An 18,790-nucleotide genomic window follows, 5' to 3' on the forward strand; every position below is an offset into this window, starting at 1 on the left:
TACACTAATCAAGTTCTGTTCTGCTCCGTATACACACTTAGTCCCACACAGTATACAAGTACTGTTCTGATGCGTAAACAGACTCAGTAACACACAGTATACACGTTCTGTTCTGATCCGTATACACACTCCGTCACACACACTATAAAAGTTCTGTTGCGTATACAGACTCAGTGACACTATACAAGTTCTGTTCTGCTCCGTATACGCACTCAGTCACACATACTATACAAGTTCTGTTCTGCTCCGTATACAGACTCAGTCCCACACACTATACAAGTTCTGTTATGCTCCGTATACAGTCACACACACTATACAGACTCAGTCACACACTATACAAGTTCTGTTCTGCTCTGTATACAGACTCCGTCACATACACAGTATACAAGTTGTGTTATGCTCTGTATACACACAATATACATGTTCTGTTCTGCTCTGTATACAGACACAGGCACACACACTATACAGACACAGTCACACACACTATACAAGTTATGTTCTGCTCTGTATACAGACTCAGTCACACACACTATACAAGATCTGTTCTGCTCCGTAAACAGACTCAGTCACACACACTAATCAAGTTCTGTTCTGCTCCGAATGCACACTCAGTCCCACACACTATACAAGTTCTGTTATGCTCCGTATACAGTCACACACACTATACAGACTCAGTCACACACTATACAAGTTCTGTTCTGCTCTGTATACAGACTCCGTCACATACACAGTATACAAGTTGTGTTATGCTCTGTATACACACAATATACATGTTCTGTTCTGCTCTGTATACAGACTCAGTCACACACTATACAAGATCTGTTCTGCTCCGTATACAGACACAGTCACACACACTATACAGACTCAGTCACACACACTATACAAGATATGTTCTGCTCCGTATACAGACTCAGTCACATACACAGTATACAAGTTCTGTTATGCTCTGTATACACACAATATACATGTTCTGTTCTGCTCCGTATACAGACTCAGTCACACACACTATACAAGTTCTGTTCTGCTCCGTATAGACTCAGTCACACACACAGTATACAAGTTCTGTTCTGCTCCATATAGACTCAGTCACACACTAAACAAGTTCTGTTCTGCTCCGTATACAGACTCCGTTACACACACTACACAAGTTCTGTTCTGCTCCATATAGACTCAGTCACACACACTATACAAGTCCTGTTCTGCTCCGTATACAGACTCAGTCACGCACATTATACAAGTTCTCTTCTGCTCCATATAGACCCAGTCTCACACAGTATATAAGTTCTATTCTGCTCCGTATACAGACTCAGTCACGCACACTATACAAGTTCTCTTCTGCTCCATATAGACCCAGTCTCACACAGTATATAAGTTCTATTCTGCTCCGTATACAGACTCAGTCACACACACTATACAAGTTCTGTTCTGCTCTGTATACAGACACAGTCACACACACTATACAAGTTCTGTTCTGCTCTGTATACAGACTCAGTCACACAAATGAATCAGGTTCTGTTGTGCTCCGTATACAGACTCAGTCACATACACAGTACACAAGTTCTGTTATGCTCTGTATACACACAATGTACAGGTTCTGTTCTGCTCCGTATACGCACTCAGTCACACACACTATACAAGTTCTGTTCTGCTCCGTATACAGACACAGTCACACACACTATACAGACTCAGTCACACACACTATACAAGTTCTGTTCTGTATACAGACTCCGTTACACACACTAAACAAGTACTGTTCTGCTCCGTATACAGACTCAGTCACACACACAGTATACAAGCTCTGCTCTGTTTCGTACACAAGTTCTGTTCTGATCCGTATACAGACTGTCACACACAGTGTACACGTTCTGTTCTGCTCTGTATACACACAAAATACATGTTCTGTTCTGCTCCGTATACAGACTCAGTCACATACACAGTATACAAGTTCTTTTATGCTCTGTATACACATAATATACATGTTCTGTTCTGCTCCGTATGCAGACTCAGTCACACACAGTATACAAGTTCTGTTCTGCTCCGCAACACTATACAAGTTCTGTTCTGCTCCGTATAGACTCAGTCACACACGCAGTATACAAGTTCTGTTCTGCTCCATATAGACTCAGTCACACACTAAACAAGTTCTGTTCTGCTCCGTATACAGACTCCGTTACACACACTACACAAGTTCTGTTCTGCTCCATATAGACTCAGTCACACACTAAACAAGTTCTGTTCTGCTCCGTATACAGACTCCGTTACACACACTACACAAGTTCTGTTCTGCTCCATATAGACTCAGTCACACACACTATACCAGTCCTGTTCTGCTCCGTATACAGACACAGTCACACACACTATACCAGTCCTGTTCTGCTCCGTATACAGACTCAGTCACGCACACTATACAAGTTCTCTTCTGCTCCATATAGACCCAGTCACACACAGTATATAAGTTCTATTCTACTCCGTATACAGACTCAGTCACACACACTATACAGTTCTGTTCTGCTCTGTATACAGACACAGTCACACACACTAATCAGGTTCTGTTCTGCTCCGTATACAGACTCAGTCACATACACAGTACACAAGTTCTGTTATGCTCTGTATACACACAATATACATGTTCTGTTCTGCTCCGTATACGCACTCAGTCACACACACACTATACAAGTTCTGTTCTGCTCCATATACACCCAGTCTCACACACAGTATATAAGTTCTATTCTGCTCCGTATACAGACTCAGTCACACACACTATACAAGTTCTGTTCTGCTCCGTATACAGACATAGTCACACACACTATACAAGTTCTGTTCTGCTCTGTATACAGACTCAGTCACACACACTAAACAAGTTCTGTTCTGCTCCGTATACAGACTCAGTCACATACACAGTATGCAAGTTCTGTTATGCTCTGAATACACACAATATACATGTTCTGTTCTTCTCCGTATACGCACTCAGTCACACACACACTATACAAGTTCTGTTCTGCTCCGTATAGACTCAGTCACACACGCAGTATACAAGTTCTGTTCTGCTCCATATAGACTCCGTTACACACACTACACAAGTTCTGTTCTGCTCCATATAGACTCAGTCACACACACTATACCAGTCCTGTTCTGCTCCGTATACAGACACAGTCACACACACTATACCAGTCCTGTTCTGCTCCGTATACAGACTCCGTCACGCACACTATACAAGTTCTCTTCTGCTCCATATAGACCCAGTCACACACACTATACAAGTTCTGTTCTGCTCCGTATACAGACATAGTCACACACACTATACAAGTTCTGTTCTGCTCTGTATACAGACTCAGTCACACACACTAAACAAGTTCTGTTCTGCTCCGTATACAGACTCAGTCACATACACAGTATGCAAGTTCTGTTATGCTCTGAATACACACAATATACATGTTCTGTTCTTCTCCGTATACGCACTCAGTCACACACACACTATACAAGTTCTGTTCTGTATACAGACTCGGTCACACACACTATATTAGATCTGTTCTGCTCCGCATACAGACTCAGTCACACACACAGTACATAAGTTCTGTTCTGCTCCATATACAGACTCAGTCACACACACTATACAAGTTCTGTTCTGCTCTGTATACAAACTCAGTCACACGCACTATACAAGTTCTGTTCTGCTCTGTATACAGACTCAGTCACACACACTATACAAGATCTGTTCTGCTCCGTATACAGACTCAGTCATACACACTAAACACGTTGCGTTCTGTTCTGCTCCATATAGACTCAGTCACACACACAGTATATAAGTTCTGTTCTGCTCCGTATACAGACTCAGTCACACACACTATACAAGTTCTGTTCTGGTCCGTATACAGACTGTCACACACAGTGTACACGTACTGTTCTGCTCTGTGTACACACAATATACATGTTCTGTTATGCTCTGTATACAGACTCAGTCACACACACTATACAAGTTCTGTTCTGCTCTGTATACACACTTACACTGTATACAAGTTCTATTCTACTGTTTATACAGACACAGTCACACAGTATACAAGTTCTGTCCTGCTCCCCCTGTGAGGTAGAGCGCAGGCGCACAGGACGCACCCCCTGTGAGGTAGAGCGCAGGCGCACAGGACGCACCCCCTGTGAGGTAGAGCGCAGGCGCACAGGACGCACCCCCTGTGAGGTAGAGCGCAGGCGCACAGGACGCACCCCCTGTGAGGTAGAGCGCAGGCGCACAGGACGCACCCCCTGTGAGGTAGAGCGCAGGCGCACAGGACGCACCCCCTGTGAGGTAGAGCGCAGGCGCACAGGACGCACCCCCTGTGAGGTAGAGCGCAGGCGCACAGGACGCACCCCCTGTGAGGTAGAGCGCAGGCGCACAGGACGCACCCCTGTGAGGTAGAGCGCAGGCGCACAGGACGCACCCCTGTGAGGTAGAGCGCAGGCGCACAGGACGCACCCCCTGTGAGGTAGAGCGCAGGCGCACAGGACGCACCCCTGTGAGGTAGAGCGCAGGCGCACAGGACGCACCCCCTGTGAGGTAGAGCGCAGGCGCACAGGACGCACCCTCTGTGAGGTAGAGCGCAGGCGCACAGGACGTACCTTAGAATTCTCCATGACGCTGTCTAGGCAGTGGAAGTACGACTGGTCATTCACTGGCTCCGTGGGGTTCTGTAGCAGCTCTCGCACGGTCTGTAATGAGATACACAGCATGTGATAATCTACAGTATATACATCCCCACACACATATATACATCCCCACACACATATATACAGTATATACATCCCCACACACATATATACAGTATATACATCCCCACACACATATATACAGTATATACATCCCCACACACATATATACAGTATATACATCCCCACACACATATATACAGTATATACATCCCCACACACATATATACAGTATATACATCCCCACACACATATATACTGTATATACATCCCCACACACATATATACAGTATATACATCCCCACACACATATATACAGTATATACATCCCCACACACATATATACAGTATATACATCCCCACACACATATATACAGTATATACATCCCCACACACATATATACAGTATATACATCCCCACACACATATATACAGTATATACATCCCCACACACATATATACAGTATATACATCCCCACACACATATATACAGTATATACATCCCCACACACATATATACAGTATATACATCCCCACACACATATATACAGTATATACATCCCCACACACATATATACAGTATATACATCCCCACACATATATACATCCCCACACACATATATACAGTATATACATCCCCACACACATATATACAGTATATACATCCCCACACACATATATACAGTATATACATCCCCACACACATATATACAGTATATACATCCCCACACACACATATATACAGTATATACATCCCCACACACATATATACAGTATATACATCCCCACACACATATATACAGTATATACATCCCCACACACATATATACAGTATATACATCCCCACACACATATATACAGTATATACATCCACACACACATATATACAGTATATACATCCCCACACACATATATACAGTATATACATCCCCACACACATATATACAGTATATACATCCCCACACACATATATACAGTATATACATCCCCACACACATATATACAGTATATACATCCCCACACACATATACACAGTATATACATCCCCACACACATATATACAGTATATACATCCCCACACATATATACAGTATATACATCCCCACACACATATATACAGTATATACATCCCCAGCCATATACACAGCAAGGCGACATGTGAGAGCCACAGAGCCCATACATGTTGCACAGGAACCCTACATTATATCATATTATATATATACATACATATATAAATCCCCATATCAGGATCACAAAAGATCCTCGCTGACAATTGTTCACCGTCTCACCACACACACATACACACACACTTGTGTCTGTGTAACCTGCACAATCAGCGCTGTATGTTCCTGGTTATGACGCGGCTGTACCACTCTATTTCTCCCACAATTCCCTGTGTGTTATCTGCAGTATACACATGCTGAGTGTACGTCATTGTGTCTTTATACACAAATCCAGCATGACTACTTTCAGATAGGATCCGGTCATGTGACCAGCGCTCAGGACTAACAGGGACTAATGCCACTTGTGGGCGTCCATGACACCCATAGCGTGGGAAAAGAACATGTGGCGAGCGCAGCGAGGCATTCTGCTGCCGGGATCCCCAGCGCTGGTCTCCTCTACCCAACCGCTCATATCCTCTCATGTCTAACGCCTCCTTCTACTTCATAAACTTTCTGCCTCTGAATGCTTTCAGCACTGCACCTGCTTCTTACCTCATCCACACCACAATATGTCCAGCCTGGAGCGCTATACTGTCCCCGCCCCCACCTCTATCCTTCTCTCCAACATCTCCAACATCTCCTCCTCTCTCCCCTCATCCACACCACAATATGTCCAGCCTGGAGCGCTATACTGTCCCCGGCCCCACCTCTATCCTTCTCTCCAACATCTCCTCCTCTCCACCTCCTCATCCACACCACAATATGTCCAGCCTGGAGCGCTATACTGTCCCCGGCCCCCACCTCTATCCTTCTCTCCTAGTCTCCAACATCTCCTCCTCTCCACCTCCTCATCCACACCACAATATGTCCAGCCTGGAGCGCTATACTGTCCCCGGCCCCACCTCTATCCTTCTCTCCAACATCTCCTCCTCTCTCCCCTCATCCACACCACAATATGTCCAGCCTGGAGCTCTATACTGTCCCCGCCCCCACCTCTATCCTTCTCTCCTAGTCTCCTCCTCTTCCCCCCCTCATCCACACCACAATATGTCCAGCCTGGAGCGCTACACTGTCCCCGGCCCCCACCACTATCCTTCTCTCCTAGTCTCCAACATCTCCTCTCTCCCCCCCTCATCCACACCACAATATGTCAAGCCTTGAGCGCTATACTGTCCCCGGTCCCCACCTCTATCCTTCTCTCCTAGTCTCCTACTCTCCCCCCCCCCCCCCCCTCATCCACACCACAATATGTCCAGCCTGGAGCTCTATACTGTCCCCGGCCCCCACCTCTATCCTTCTCTCCTAGTCTCCAACATCTCCTCCTCTCCCCCCCTCATCCACACCACAATATGTCCAGCCTGGAGCGCTATACTGTCCCCGGCCCCCACCTCTATCCTTCTCTCCTAGTCTCCAACATCTCCTCCTCTCCCCCCCTCATCCACACCACAATATGTCCAGCCTGGAGCGCTACACTGTCCCCGGCCCCCACCACTATCCTTCTCTCCTAGTCTCCAACATCTCCTCTCTCCCCCCCTCATCCACACCACAATATGTCAAGCCTGGAGCGCTATACTGTCCCCGGTCCCCACCTCTATCCTTCTCTCCTAGTCTCCTACTCTCCCCCCCCCCTCATCCACACCACAATATGTCCAGCCTGGAGCTCTATACTGTCCCCGGCCCCCACCTCTATCCTTCTCTCCTAGTCTCCAACATCTCCTCCTCTCCCCCCCTCATCCACACCACAATATGCCCAGCCTGGAGCGCTATACTGTCCCCGGCCCCCACCTCTATCCTTCTCTCCTAGTCTCCAACATCTCCTCCTCTCCCCCCCCCCCCCCTCATCCACACCACAATATGTCCAGCCTGGAGCGCTATACTGTCCCCGGCCCCCACCTCTATCCTTCTCTCCTAGTCTCCAACATCTCCTCCTCTCCCTCCCCCCCCCCTCATCCACACCACAATATGTCAAGCCTGGAGCGCTATACTGTCCCCGGCCCCCACCTCTATCCTTCTCTCCTACTCTCCCCCCCCTCATCCACACCACAATATGTCCTGCCTGGAGCGCTATACTGTCCCCCGCTACCACCTCTATCCTTCTCTCCTATTCTCCAACATCTCCTCCTCTCTCCCCCCCCCCTCATCCACACCACAATATGTCCAGCCTGGAGCGCTATACTGTCCCCGGCCCCCACCTCTATCCTTCTCTCCTAGTCTCCTCCTCTACCCCCCCCCCCCCCCCGCTCATCCACACCACAATATGTCCAGCCTGGAGCTCTATACTGTCCCCGGCCCCCACCTCTATCCTTCTCTCCTAGTCTCCAACATCTCCTCCTCTCCCCCCCTCATCCACACCACAATATGTCCAGCCTGGAGCGCTACACTGTCCCCGGCCCCCACCACTATCCTTCTCTCCTAGTCTCCAACATCTCCTCTCTCCCCCCCTCATCCACACCACAATATGTCAAGCCTTGAGCGCTATACTGTCCCCGGTCCCCACCTCTATCCTTCTCTCCTAGTCTCCTACTCTCCCCCCCCCCCCCCCTCATCCACACCACAATATGTCCAGCCTGGAGCTCTATACTGTCCCCGGCCCCCACCTCTATCCTTCTCTCCTAGTCTCCAACATCTCCTCCTCTCCCCCCCTCATCCACACCACAATATGTCCAGCCTGGAGCGCTATACTGTCCCCGGCCCCCACCTCTATCCTTCTCTCCTAGTCTCCAACATCTCCTCCTCTCCCCCTCATCCACACCACAATATGTCCAGCCTGGAGCGCTATACTGTCCCCGGCCCCCACCTCTATCCTTCTCTCCTAGTCTCCAACATCTCCTCCTCTCCCCCCCCCCCCCCCCTCATCCACACCACAATATGTCAAGCCTGGAGCGCTATACTGTCCCCGGCCCCCACCTCTATCCTTCTTTCCTACTCTCCCCCCCCTCATCCACACCACAATATGTCCTGCCTGGAGCGCTATACTGTCCCCCGCTACCACCTCTATCCTTCTCTCCTATTCTCCAACATCTCCTCCTCTCCCCCCCCCCCCCTCATCCACACCACAATATGTCCAGCCTGGAGCGCTATACTGTCCCCGGCCCCCACCTCTATCCTTCTCTCCTAGTCTCCAACATCTCCTCCTCTCCCCCCCCACCCCCTCATCCACACCACAATATGTCCAGCCTGGAGCGCTATACTGTCCCCGGCTCCCATCTCTATCCTTCTCTCCTAGTCTCCAACATCTCCTCCTCTCTCCCCCCCTCATCCACACCACAATATGTCCAGCCTGGAGCGCTATACTGTCCCCGGCTCCCATCTCTATCCTTCTCTCCTAGTCTCCAACATCTCCTCCTCTCTCCCCCCTTCATCCACACCACAATATGTCCAGCCTGGAGCGCTATACTGTCCCCAGCCCCCACCTCTATCCTTCTCTCCTAGTCTCCTACTCCCCCCCCCCCCTCATCCACACCACAATATGTCCAGCCTGGAGCACTATACTGTCCCCCGCTCCCACCTCTATCCTTCTCTCCTAGTCTCCAACATCTCCTCCTCTTTCTCCCCCCCCTCATCCACACCACAATATGTCCAGCCTGGAGCGCTATACTGTCCCCGGCTCCCATCTCTATCCTTCTCTCCTAGTCTCCAACATCTCCTCCTCTCTCCCCCCCTCATCCACACCACAATATGTCCAGCCTGGAGCGCTATACTGTCCCCGGCCCCCACCACTATCCTTCTCTCCTAGTCTCCAACATCTCCTCCTCTCCCCCCCCTCATCCACACCACAATATGTCCAGCCTGGAGCGCTATACTGTCCCCGGCCCCCACCTCTATCCTTCTCTCCTATTCTCTAACACCTCCTCCTCCTCTCTTCCCCCCCTCATCCACACCACAATATGTCCAGCCTGGAGCTCTATACTGTCCTCTGGCTCTCATCTCTATCCTTCTCTCCTAGTCTCCAACATCTCCTCCTATCTCCCCCCCTCATCCACACCACAATATGTCCAGCCTGGAGCGCTATACTGTCCCCGGCCCCCACCTCTATCCTTCTCTCCTAGTCTCCAACATCTCCTCCTCTCTCCCCCCCCCCTCATCCACACCACAATATGTCCAGCCTGGAGCGCTATACTGTCCCCCGCTCCCACCTCTATCCTTCTCTCCTAGTCTCCAACATCTCCTCCTCCCCCCCCCCTCATCCACACCACAATATGTCCAGCCTGGAGCTCTATGCTGTCCCCGGCCCCCACCTCTATCCTTCTCTCCTAGTCTCCAACATCTCCTCCTATCTCCCCCCCTCATCCACACCACAATATGTCCAGCCTGGAGCGCTATACTGTCCCCCGGCCCCCACCTCTATCCTTCGCTCCTAGTTTCCAACATCTCCTCCTCTCCCCCCCGCCCCTTATCCACACCACAATATGTCCAGCCTGGAGCGCTATACTGTCCCCCGCTCCCACCTCTATCCTTCTCTCCTAGTCTCCAACATCTCCTCCTCTCTCCCCCCCCCCTCATCCACACCACAATATGTCCAGCCTGGAGCGCTATACTGTCCCCCGCTCCCACCTCTATCCTTCTCTCCTAGTCTCCAACATCTCCCCCCCCCCCCCCCCCCCCCTCATCCACACCACAATATGTCCAGCCTGGAGCTCTATACTGTCCCCGGCCCCCACCTCTATCCTTCTCTCCTAGTCTCCAACATCTCCTCCTCTCCCCCCCGCCCCTCATCCACACCACAATATGTCCAGCCTGGAGCGCTATACTGTCCCCAGCCCCCACCTCTATCCTTCTCTCCTAGTCTCCAACATCTCCTCTCTCACTCCCTCATCCACACCACAATATGTCCATCCTGGTGCGCTATACTGTCCACGGCCCCCACCTCTATCCTTCTCTCCTAGTCTCCAACATCTCCTCCTCTCTCCCCACCTCATCCACACCACAATATGTCCAGCCTGGAGCTCTATACTGTCCTCCGGCTCTCATCTCTATCCTTCTCTCCTAGTCTCCAACATCTCCTCTCTCCCCCCCTCATCCACACCACAATATGTACAGCCTGGAGCTCTATACTGTCCCCCGCTCCCACCTCTATCCTTCTCTAACAGTCTCCAACATCTCCTCCTCTCTCCCCCCCTCATCCACACCACAATATGTCCAGCCTGGAGCTCTATACTGTCCCCGATCCCCATCTCTATCCTTCTCTCCTAGTCTCCAACATCTCCTCTCTCCCCCCCTCATCCACACCACAATATGTCCAGCCCAAATCTCGATACTGTCCCCGGCTCCCACCTCTATCCTTCTCTCCTAGTCTCCAACATCTCCTCCTCTCCCCCCCCCCTCATCCACACCACAATATGTCCAGCCTGGAGCTCTATACTGTCCCCGGCTCCCATCTCTATCCTTCACTCCTAGTCTCCAACATCTCCTCCTCTCCCCCCTCATCCATACCACAATATGTCCAGCCTGGAGCTCTATACTGTCCCCGGCTCTCATCTCTATCCTTCTCTCCTAGTCTCCAACATCTCCTCTTCTCCCCCCCACCCCTCATCCACACCACAATATGTCCAGCCTGGAGCTCTATACTGTCCCCGGCTCCCATCTCTATCCTTCTCTCCTAGTCTCCAACATCTCCTCCTCTCATCCACAACACAATATGTCCAGCCTGGAGCTCTATACTGTCCCCCGCTCCCATCTCTATCCTTCTCTCCTAGTCTCCAACATCTCCTCCTCTCTCCACCCCTCATCCACACCACAATATGTCCAGCCTGGAGCTCTATACTGTCCCCCGCTACCACCTCTATCCTTCTCTCCTAGTCTCCAACATCTCCTCCTCTCTCCCCCCCCCCCCCCCTCATCCACACCACAATATGTCCAGCCTGGAGCGCTATACTGTCTCCCGGCTCCCACCTCTATCCTTCTCTCCTAGTCTCCAACATCTCCTCCTCTCTCCTCCCCTCATCCACAACACAATATGTCCAGCCTGCAACTCTATACTGTCCCCCGCTCCCATCTCTATCCTTCTCTCCTAGTCTCCAACATCTCCTCCTCTCTCCACCCCTCATCCACACCACAATATGTCCAGCCTGGAGCTCTATACTGTCCCCGGCTCCCATCTCTATCCTTCTCTCCTAGTCTCCAAAACCTCCTCCTCTCTCCCCTCATCCACACCACAATATGTCCAGCCTGGAGCTCTATACTGTCCCCCGCTACCACCTCTATCCTTCTCTCCTAGTCTCCAACATCTCCTCCTCCCCCCCCCTCATCCACACCACAATATGTCCAGCCTGGAGCGCTATACTGACCCCGGCCCCCACCTCTATCATTCTCTCCTAGTCTCCATCTCCTCCTCTCTCTCCCCCCTCATCCACACCACAATATGTCCAGCCTGGAGATCTATACTGTCCCCGGCTCCCATCTCTATCCTTCTCTCCTACTCTCCAACACCACCTCCTCTCCCCCCCCTCATCCACACCACAATATGTCCAGCCTGGAGCTCTATACTGTCCCCGGCTCCCATCTCTAGCCTTCTCTCCTAGTCTCCAACATCTCCTCCTCTCCCCCCTCATCCACACCACAATATGTCCAGCCTGGAGCGCTATACTGTCCCCCGGCTCCCACCTCTATCCTCCTCTCCTATTCTCTAACACCTCCTCCTCTCTCCCCCCCCCCCTCATCCACACCACAATATGTCCAGCCTGGAGCTCTATACTGTCCCCCGTTCCCATCTCTATCCTTCTCTCCTAATCTCCAACATCTCCTCCTCTCTCCCCTCCTCATCCACACCACAATATGTCCAGCCTGGAGCTCTATACTGTCCCCAGCTCCCACCTCTATCCTTCTCTCCTAGTCTCCAACATCTCCTCCTCTCTCCCCCCTCATCCACACCACAATATGTCCAGCCTGGAGCGCTATACTGTCCCCGACTCCCATCTCTATCCTTCTCTCCTAGTCTCCAACATCTCCTCCTCTCACCCCTCATCCACACCACAATATGTCCAGCCTGGAGCGCTATACTGTCCCCGGCCCCCCACCTCTATCCTCCTCTCCTAGTCTCCAACATCTCCTCCTCTCTCCCCTCCACCCCTCAGCTCTCTCCTGTGCCCTCTGGAATGCCAGATCTGTCTGTAATAAACCCCTGCATCACTGACACCTTTATTACCCCCCTGTGACACAGTTTCTCCTGCTGCTCTCTCTGCTGGGGGCCTCACTTTCACAAACCCCCCAACCTGGGGGCCGCCATGGGGGTGGTGTTGGGGTCCTAATACCCTCTAGCTACTCACACCAACGCATACCAACAAAACCATTCCTTACATTCTCTACATTATGAGGTCCATGCCATACGCCTTTTCCAACCCGTCTATCTTCCAGTAGCTGTCATTTACCGCCCCCCTTCCTAGTATTCCCTCCAAATTCCTTGATAACTTTGCTTCCTGGCTTCCTCACTTCTGACATTACCTCCATTATCTTAGGGGACTTCAACATCCCAATCGATATCCACACACAATCCCCTGTCTCTAAACTCATTACCCTCACCTCTTCTCTTGGTCTCTCCCAGTGGACCTCTTCACCCTCCCATGTGAGTGGGAGCTCACTGGATCTGGTCTTCTCTCCCCGCTGTGATATTTCTGATTTCTTCAACTCCCCATTTCCCCTTTTTCTGCTTCCCATCTCTCCCTCCTAAGCCTACCATCACTAAGCGTAACATTGAGGCTATTGACACCTCATCGCTATCCTCCCTACTCAACTCACTTTTCTCTCCTATTTACTCTCTCTCATGCCCTGAACAAACCACTTTCCTATACAATGCTGCCCTTGCCTCTGCACATGACTCTGTTGCTCCTCTGAACACTATTCACCCTCGCAGATCAACACCTCAACCCTGGCACACCAAATTCACCATATACTTGCAAAAATGCTCACGTACCACCGAGCGACAGTGGAGGACATCACGCTCTAAGGCAACTTTCTCCACTACAAATTTATCATCTCATCTTTTAGTGCTGCCTTTTCCCTCTAAACAATCTTACTTCAATAACCTCATCTCCACACAGTCCTCAACCTCCCCGTGCCTCTTTGTCACTGTCAACTCGCTCATCTGCCCACCTGCGCCTCAACTCCCCACTTCACCCCCTGCTCTTGACTTTGGCACCTACTTCACATCCAAAATTGACTCCATACGTTAGAGACACAGCATCCCACCAGAACCCGAGCAACTCCCATCCTCCATTCCCTGACCCCTCCTTCTCCTTTCCTCCTACCAACTTTTAACATCTTTCTTCCCTGTATCTGGAAAGGAAGTCATGATCCTCATCAGTTCCTCACCCCCCTCCGCCTCCCAACTTGACCATATTCCCTCCCGCCTCCTCCGCTATATCTTTTTTGGCATATTCCTATGTTGCCAATCTCCACAATCTCTCCCTCTCATCAGGCACTGTATGAAATGCATTCAAGCATGCACTCATCTCTCCTATTCCTAAAAAACCTACCCTTGATCCTAACACCCCCTCCAACTACCGGCCCATCTCTCTTCTCCCTTTTACCTCCAAACTCCTTGAGCGTACTTTCTACAACCGCCTTACTTCCTTTCTTTCCTCCCACTCAAAGCTTGACCCATTCCAGTCTGGCTTCCGTCCTCTCCACTTCACTGAAACTGTCCTCACAAAGTCTGCAAATGACCTCCATGCTGCTAAATCCAAGGGCCACTACTCTGTTTATTCTTCTTGACCTCTCTGCTGCTTTCGTCACTGTGGACCACCCTCTCCTTCTGCAAATCCTTCACTCCCTTGGTCTGCATGATACTGTCCTCCTACCGCTCTGATCGTTCCTTCTCGATCTCCTCTCATGACTCCACCCACCCCACCCCCTACACTTCCTATACCAGTAGTAAACAATAACAAACTTATTTTTAAATACTGTAACTTTCATATATTTAATTTAAGTGACTTGTCAGTGTCACCATGAATCCTGGCATGGCGCAACACACTACACACGAGACACACACTGTAAAAGGAAAGAAGCAGCAATGACGGCAGAAGTTACAATAGTCGTCAGTTGCCTGATTTGTACATCTGATTACGCCTACACATTAGGTTTACTGAACGCCTTGAAAAGAAACACAAGTGTTGCAGCTTTGTTAGTACCCAGCGGTTTCTCAGTACTGACTGCACCAAACCAAATGTGGAAATGATTCTCTCTCCTGAAGCTGATGATGGGTTGGTAATTGCTCTACTGCTACCATGATATTGTCATTACCAGCTACAGTTTCTGACCAATGGGCATTGTCCACCAATCTACTGGTGACAAAACATCGCGGTCAAACAAGGTCATTATACGGGGTTGCTTTTGCTTGGAACCTGACTAGTGTTGGTCGAACGGTATTTGAATGTGGATATTTTTCTTTTGCAAACGTAAGAGCTTCTAACATTTCTTGTGCAGTTAAACAACTACCACAGTAACATGCGTCCATCACAAAAGCAAGAAAATGTGCAGGTCCCAATGCTTGATTATAGCGGTCCAAACATTTCTTCATGCTTGGTTTGTCCAGATTTAATTCCTGCAAACTATCCTAATTCTTTCCACACATGTACAGCATTGGGTGTAAAAAAAATCATGTGATTTAAATCAGCACACCCTGTTCAAGACACCTGCATGTACCTGGATAGCACCCTCCCATTAGCGGTTACTACGGTTTACTGTCCTCCAGCAATTTCAGGCACTGCCCTTTGGTCTTTCTACTGTTTCCAGGGTCTTTACCAAAATCATGGCTGTTATGGCGGCACAGCTGCATCGTCAGGGGGTCAGAATACTCCCATACAACGACCTGCTGACCCTCGCACACTATCCATAAGTCCTTTACCACCATCTTCGGCTGGCCATTGCCTTCCTGCAAACACATAATCCCTTATGCCTTCTCAAAGGATGTTACATCTGGGAGCTCTGGATTCTCAGGTACAGAGAATTATCCTGCCACCAGACAAGATCTCCACACTACAGTAACGAGTGCATAAGTTGCTTCTCGGTCGCCAATTATCAATCCACTTAGCCATGCAGGTCTTGGAGTCCATGAGCTCCACCTTCGACATGATGGCATACGCCCAGTTCCACTCCAGAACCCTGCAACACCTAATCCTGTCCAGATGGAATGGACAACCGCATCTGATCAGGTCCCAGACGATGGTGCTCTCTCCAGAGGTTCGCATGTCCCTACTCTGGGGCCTCCAGACGCTTCACTTGGACAAGGGTCTACCCTTCTGAATTCCTGATTGTGTACTCCTTAGACGGACGCAAGTCTTCTCGGATAGAGGCAGTGTCCAGCCAACACTCCTTTCAGGGCAGTTGGACTCCCACCACAAGTTGCTTAACAATCAAAGTTCTGGATTTACAAGCTGTCTACAGAGCACTCACTCTGGCACGGACCATTCTACACGGGAGACTGGTCCAGATCCAGTCCGACAATACCACTGCGGTGGCCTACCTCAACCATCAGAAAGGCACGTGCAGTCTGTTGGCAATGCTGGAAGTGGCTCCGATGGGCCGAACGCCATCTCTCGGCCATCTCGGCGGTGTAAATCTCCGGATCGTCAACTGGGAAGCAGACTTCCTCAGCAGTCATGACCTGCACTCCGGCAAGTGCTCTACAGCTTCTTGTGGACAAATGGGGCCTACCGGACGTGGACCTCATGGCATCACAACACAACCACAATGTTCCAGAGTACGGGTTCAGGACAACAGATACCAAAGCAGCATTCGTGGATGTTCTAACTAGTGAAGTGGACCTTCAATCAGGCGTACCTCTTCCCTTCAGTCTCCCTTCTTCCTCAGATCCTTCGCAAATTCAAGTATGAAGGGGGAACCATCCTTTTGCTAGCTCCGACCTGGCCCAGACACCATTGGTTCTCCGATCTCCAGGGTCTCTCCACAGACGCTCCCTTTCCACTTCCGTTACGACCAGACCTGTTGTCACAGGATCCATGTCTACACCCGGACCTACGCCGTCTGTCTTTAACGGTGTGGATCTTTTCGCATCCCCTCATAAAGTCCAAAGGTTTCTCTAGCTCTATGGTCCAGACCATACTCAGAGCGTGAAAACCGGAGTAAGCCAGTATCTATGACCATGTGTGGCGTACATACTTCCAGTGGTGCGCCGCAAGACGCTATAACCTTCTGATTATTAGAGTTCCCCCGAATCCTTGCCTTTCTTCAAGCTGGATTGGATCTCGGACTCCGTCTAGCTTCTTTAAAAGTGCACGTCTCTGCTTTGTCAATCTGGTTCCAGCGCAGAATTGCTCCACTGCCTGATGTCCGCACCTTTCTTCAGGGTGTCCAACGTATTCAACCTCCCAGTGGGTCCATGGGATTTGTCAGTGGTTCTCAAGACGCTTCAGAAGCCTCCGTTTGACATGGAATCAGTGGACCTCAAATGGCTAACAGCAAAGATTCTCTTTCTTCTGGCTATTTCATCTGCCCACATGGTGTCAGATTTGTGGGTGCTCTCCTTTTCTGATCTTCTATTGAGACAGGGCTGTTCTTCGAACTCGTTCAGGCAACCTTCCAAGGTGGCGTACCATTTCCACCTTAATGAAGAAATACTGTAGTGATACCAGCCTTCCAATCCCTGGATCTCTCAGCGAGAGAGGCCTCCTTGGATGTGGTTCACGCCCTGCTGATCGTACCAGCCGCTCTACGGATTCCACGAGGGGTTGCCAAATGACAAACTCTAGCCAAATGGCTTCGCATGACTATCTCACAGGCTTACACGCAGGCTGACCTCCCTGTGGCAGATACAGTCTCTGCTTATTCTACTCGCTCTGTGGGTCCTTCATGGGCAGACCGCCGTGCGCGTCAGCGTAACAACTCTGCAAGGCGGCCACATTGTCTTCTGTCCACAACCTTCTCAGGTTCTATGCCTATGATACATTTGCCTCTCAGGATGCAGGATTCTCTTCTCAGGATCGTCCCCTTCTTTGAACAACTGCTTTGGGACATCCCTATTGTTTCCCCTGTGAAGCCCTATGGACCCTGAAGAAGTAAAGGAGAGTTATGGTAGACTGGCCTTTGTTAACTCTCTTCGAGGTCCATAGGGTCCACAGGGCGCCCACCCTGACACACTAGGCTTCTATGGTTTTTTTTTCCCTCTTGGTCACGGTTCCCTTCACTGTTGCGTGAGTGCGTTTCCTGTACCAGTCTTCCTCCTCTCCTATCCTGCTCCTGCCTTGGGCTTGTTATCCAAACTGAGTAGCCTGGGCTGTGAGCATATGGGGGGGGGGGGGAGGAGAACTGGTGGATCCTGGGAGCTGTAAAAGCTTTAACTGTTTGGTGTCCGGTCCTTTCCAACCACCCCAATGTCTCGCCTGTGGACCCTATGCACTTCGAAGAAAATAAGAATTTACTTACCGATAATTCTATTTCTCGTAGTCCGTAGTGGATGCTGGGGACTCCGTAAGGACCATGGGGAATAGCGGCTCCGCAGGAGACTGGGCACAAAAGTAAAGCTTTAGAACTACCTGGTGTGCACTGGCTCCTTCCCCTATGACCCTCCTCCAAGCCTCAGTTAGGATAATGTGCCCGGACGAGCGTACACAATAAGGAAGGATTTTGAATCCCGGGTAAGACTCATACCAGCCACACCAATCACACCGTACAACTCGTGATCTAAACCCAGTTAACAGCATGATAACAGAAGGAGCCTCTAGAAAAGATGGCTCACTACAGCAATAACCCGATTTTTTGGTAACAATAACTATGTACCAGTATTGCAGACAATCCGCACTTGGGATGGGCGCCCAGCATCCACTACGGACTACGAGAAATAGAATTATCGGTAAGTAAATTCTTATTTTCTCTAACGTCCTAAGTGGATGCTGGGGACTCCGTAAGGACCATGGGGATTATACCAAAGCTCCCAAACGGGTGGGAGAGTGCGGATGACTCTGCAGCACCAAATG

General features: G+C 50.0%; 1 protein-coding gene across 2 annotated transcripts in view; it reads right to left on the minus strand.

Annotated features, from left to right (window-relative positions):
• TLN1 (talin 1) overlaps positions 1–18,790 on the minus strand; it is a 367,391-nt gene that overhangs the window by 70,022 nt on the left and 278,579 nt on the right. For both annotated transcript variants that reach the window (XM_063957473.1, XM_063957472.1), the window contains one exon: positions 4,612–4,701. In XM_063957473.1, the coding sequence (XP_063813543.1) occupies positions 4,612–4,701 (90 nt within the window). The remainder of the gene's footprint in view (positions 1–4,611; positions 4,702–18,790) is intronic.

This window comes from Pseudophryne corroboree, chromosome 1 (genome assembly GCF_028390025.1).
Source record: "Pseudophryne corroboree isolate aPseCor3 chromosome 1, aPseCor3.hap2, whole genome shotgun sequence".
NCBI lineage: Eukaryota > Metazoa > Chordata > Amphibia > Anura > Myobatrachidae > Pseudophryne > Pseudophryne corroboree.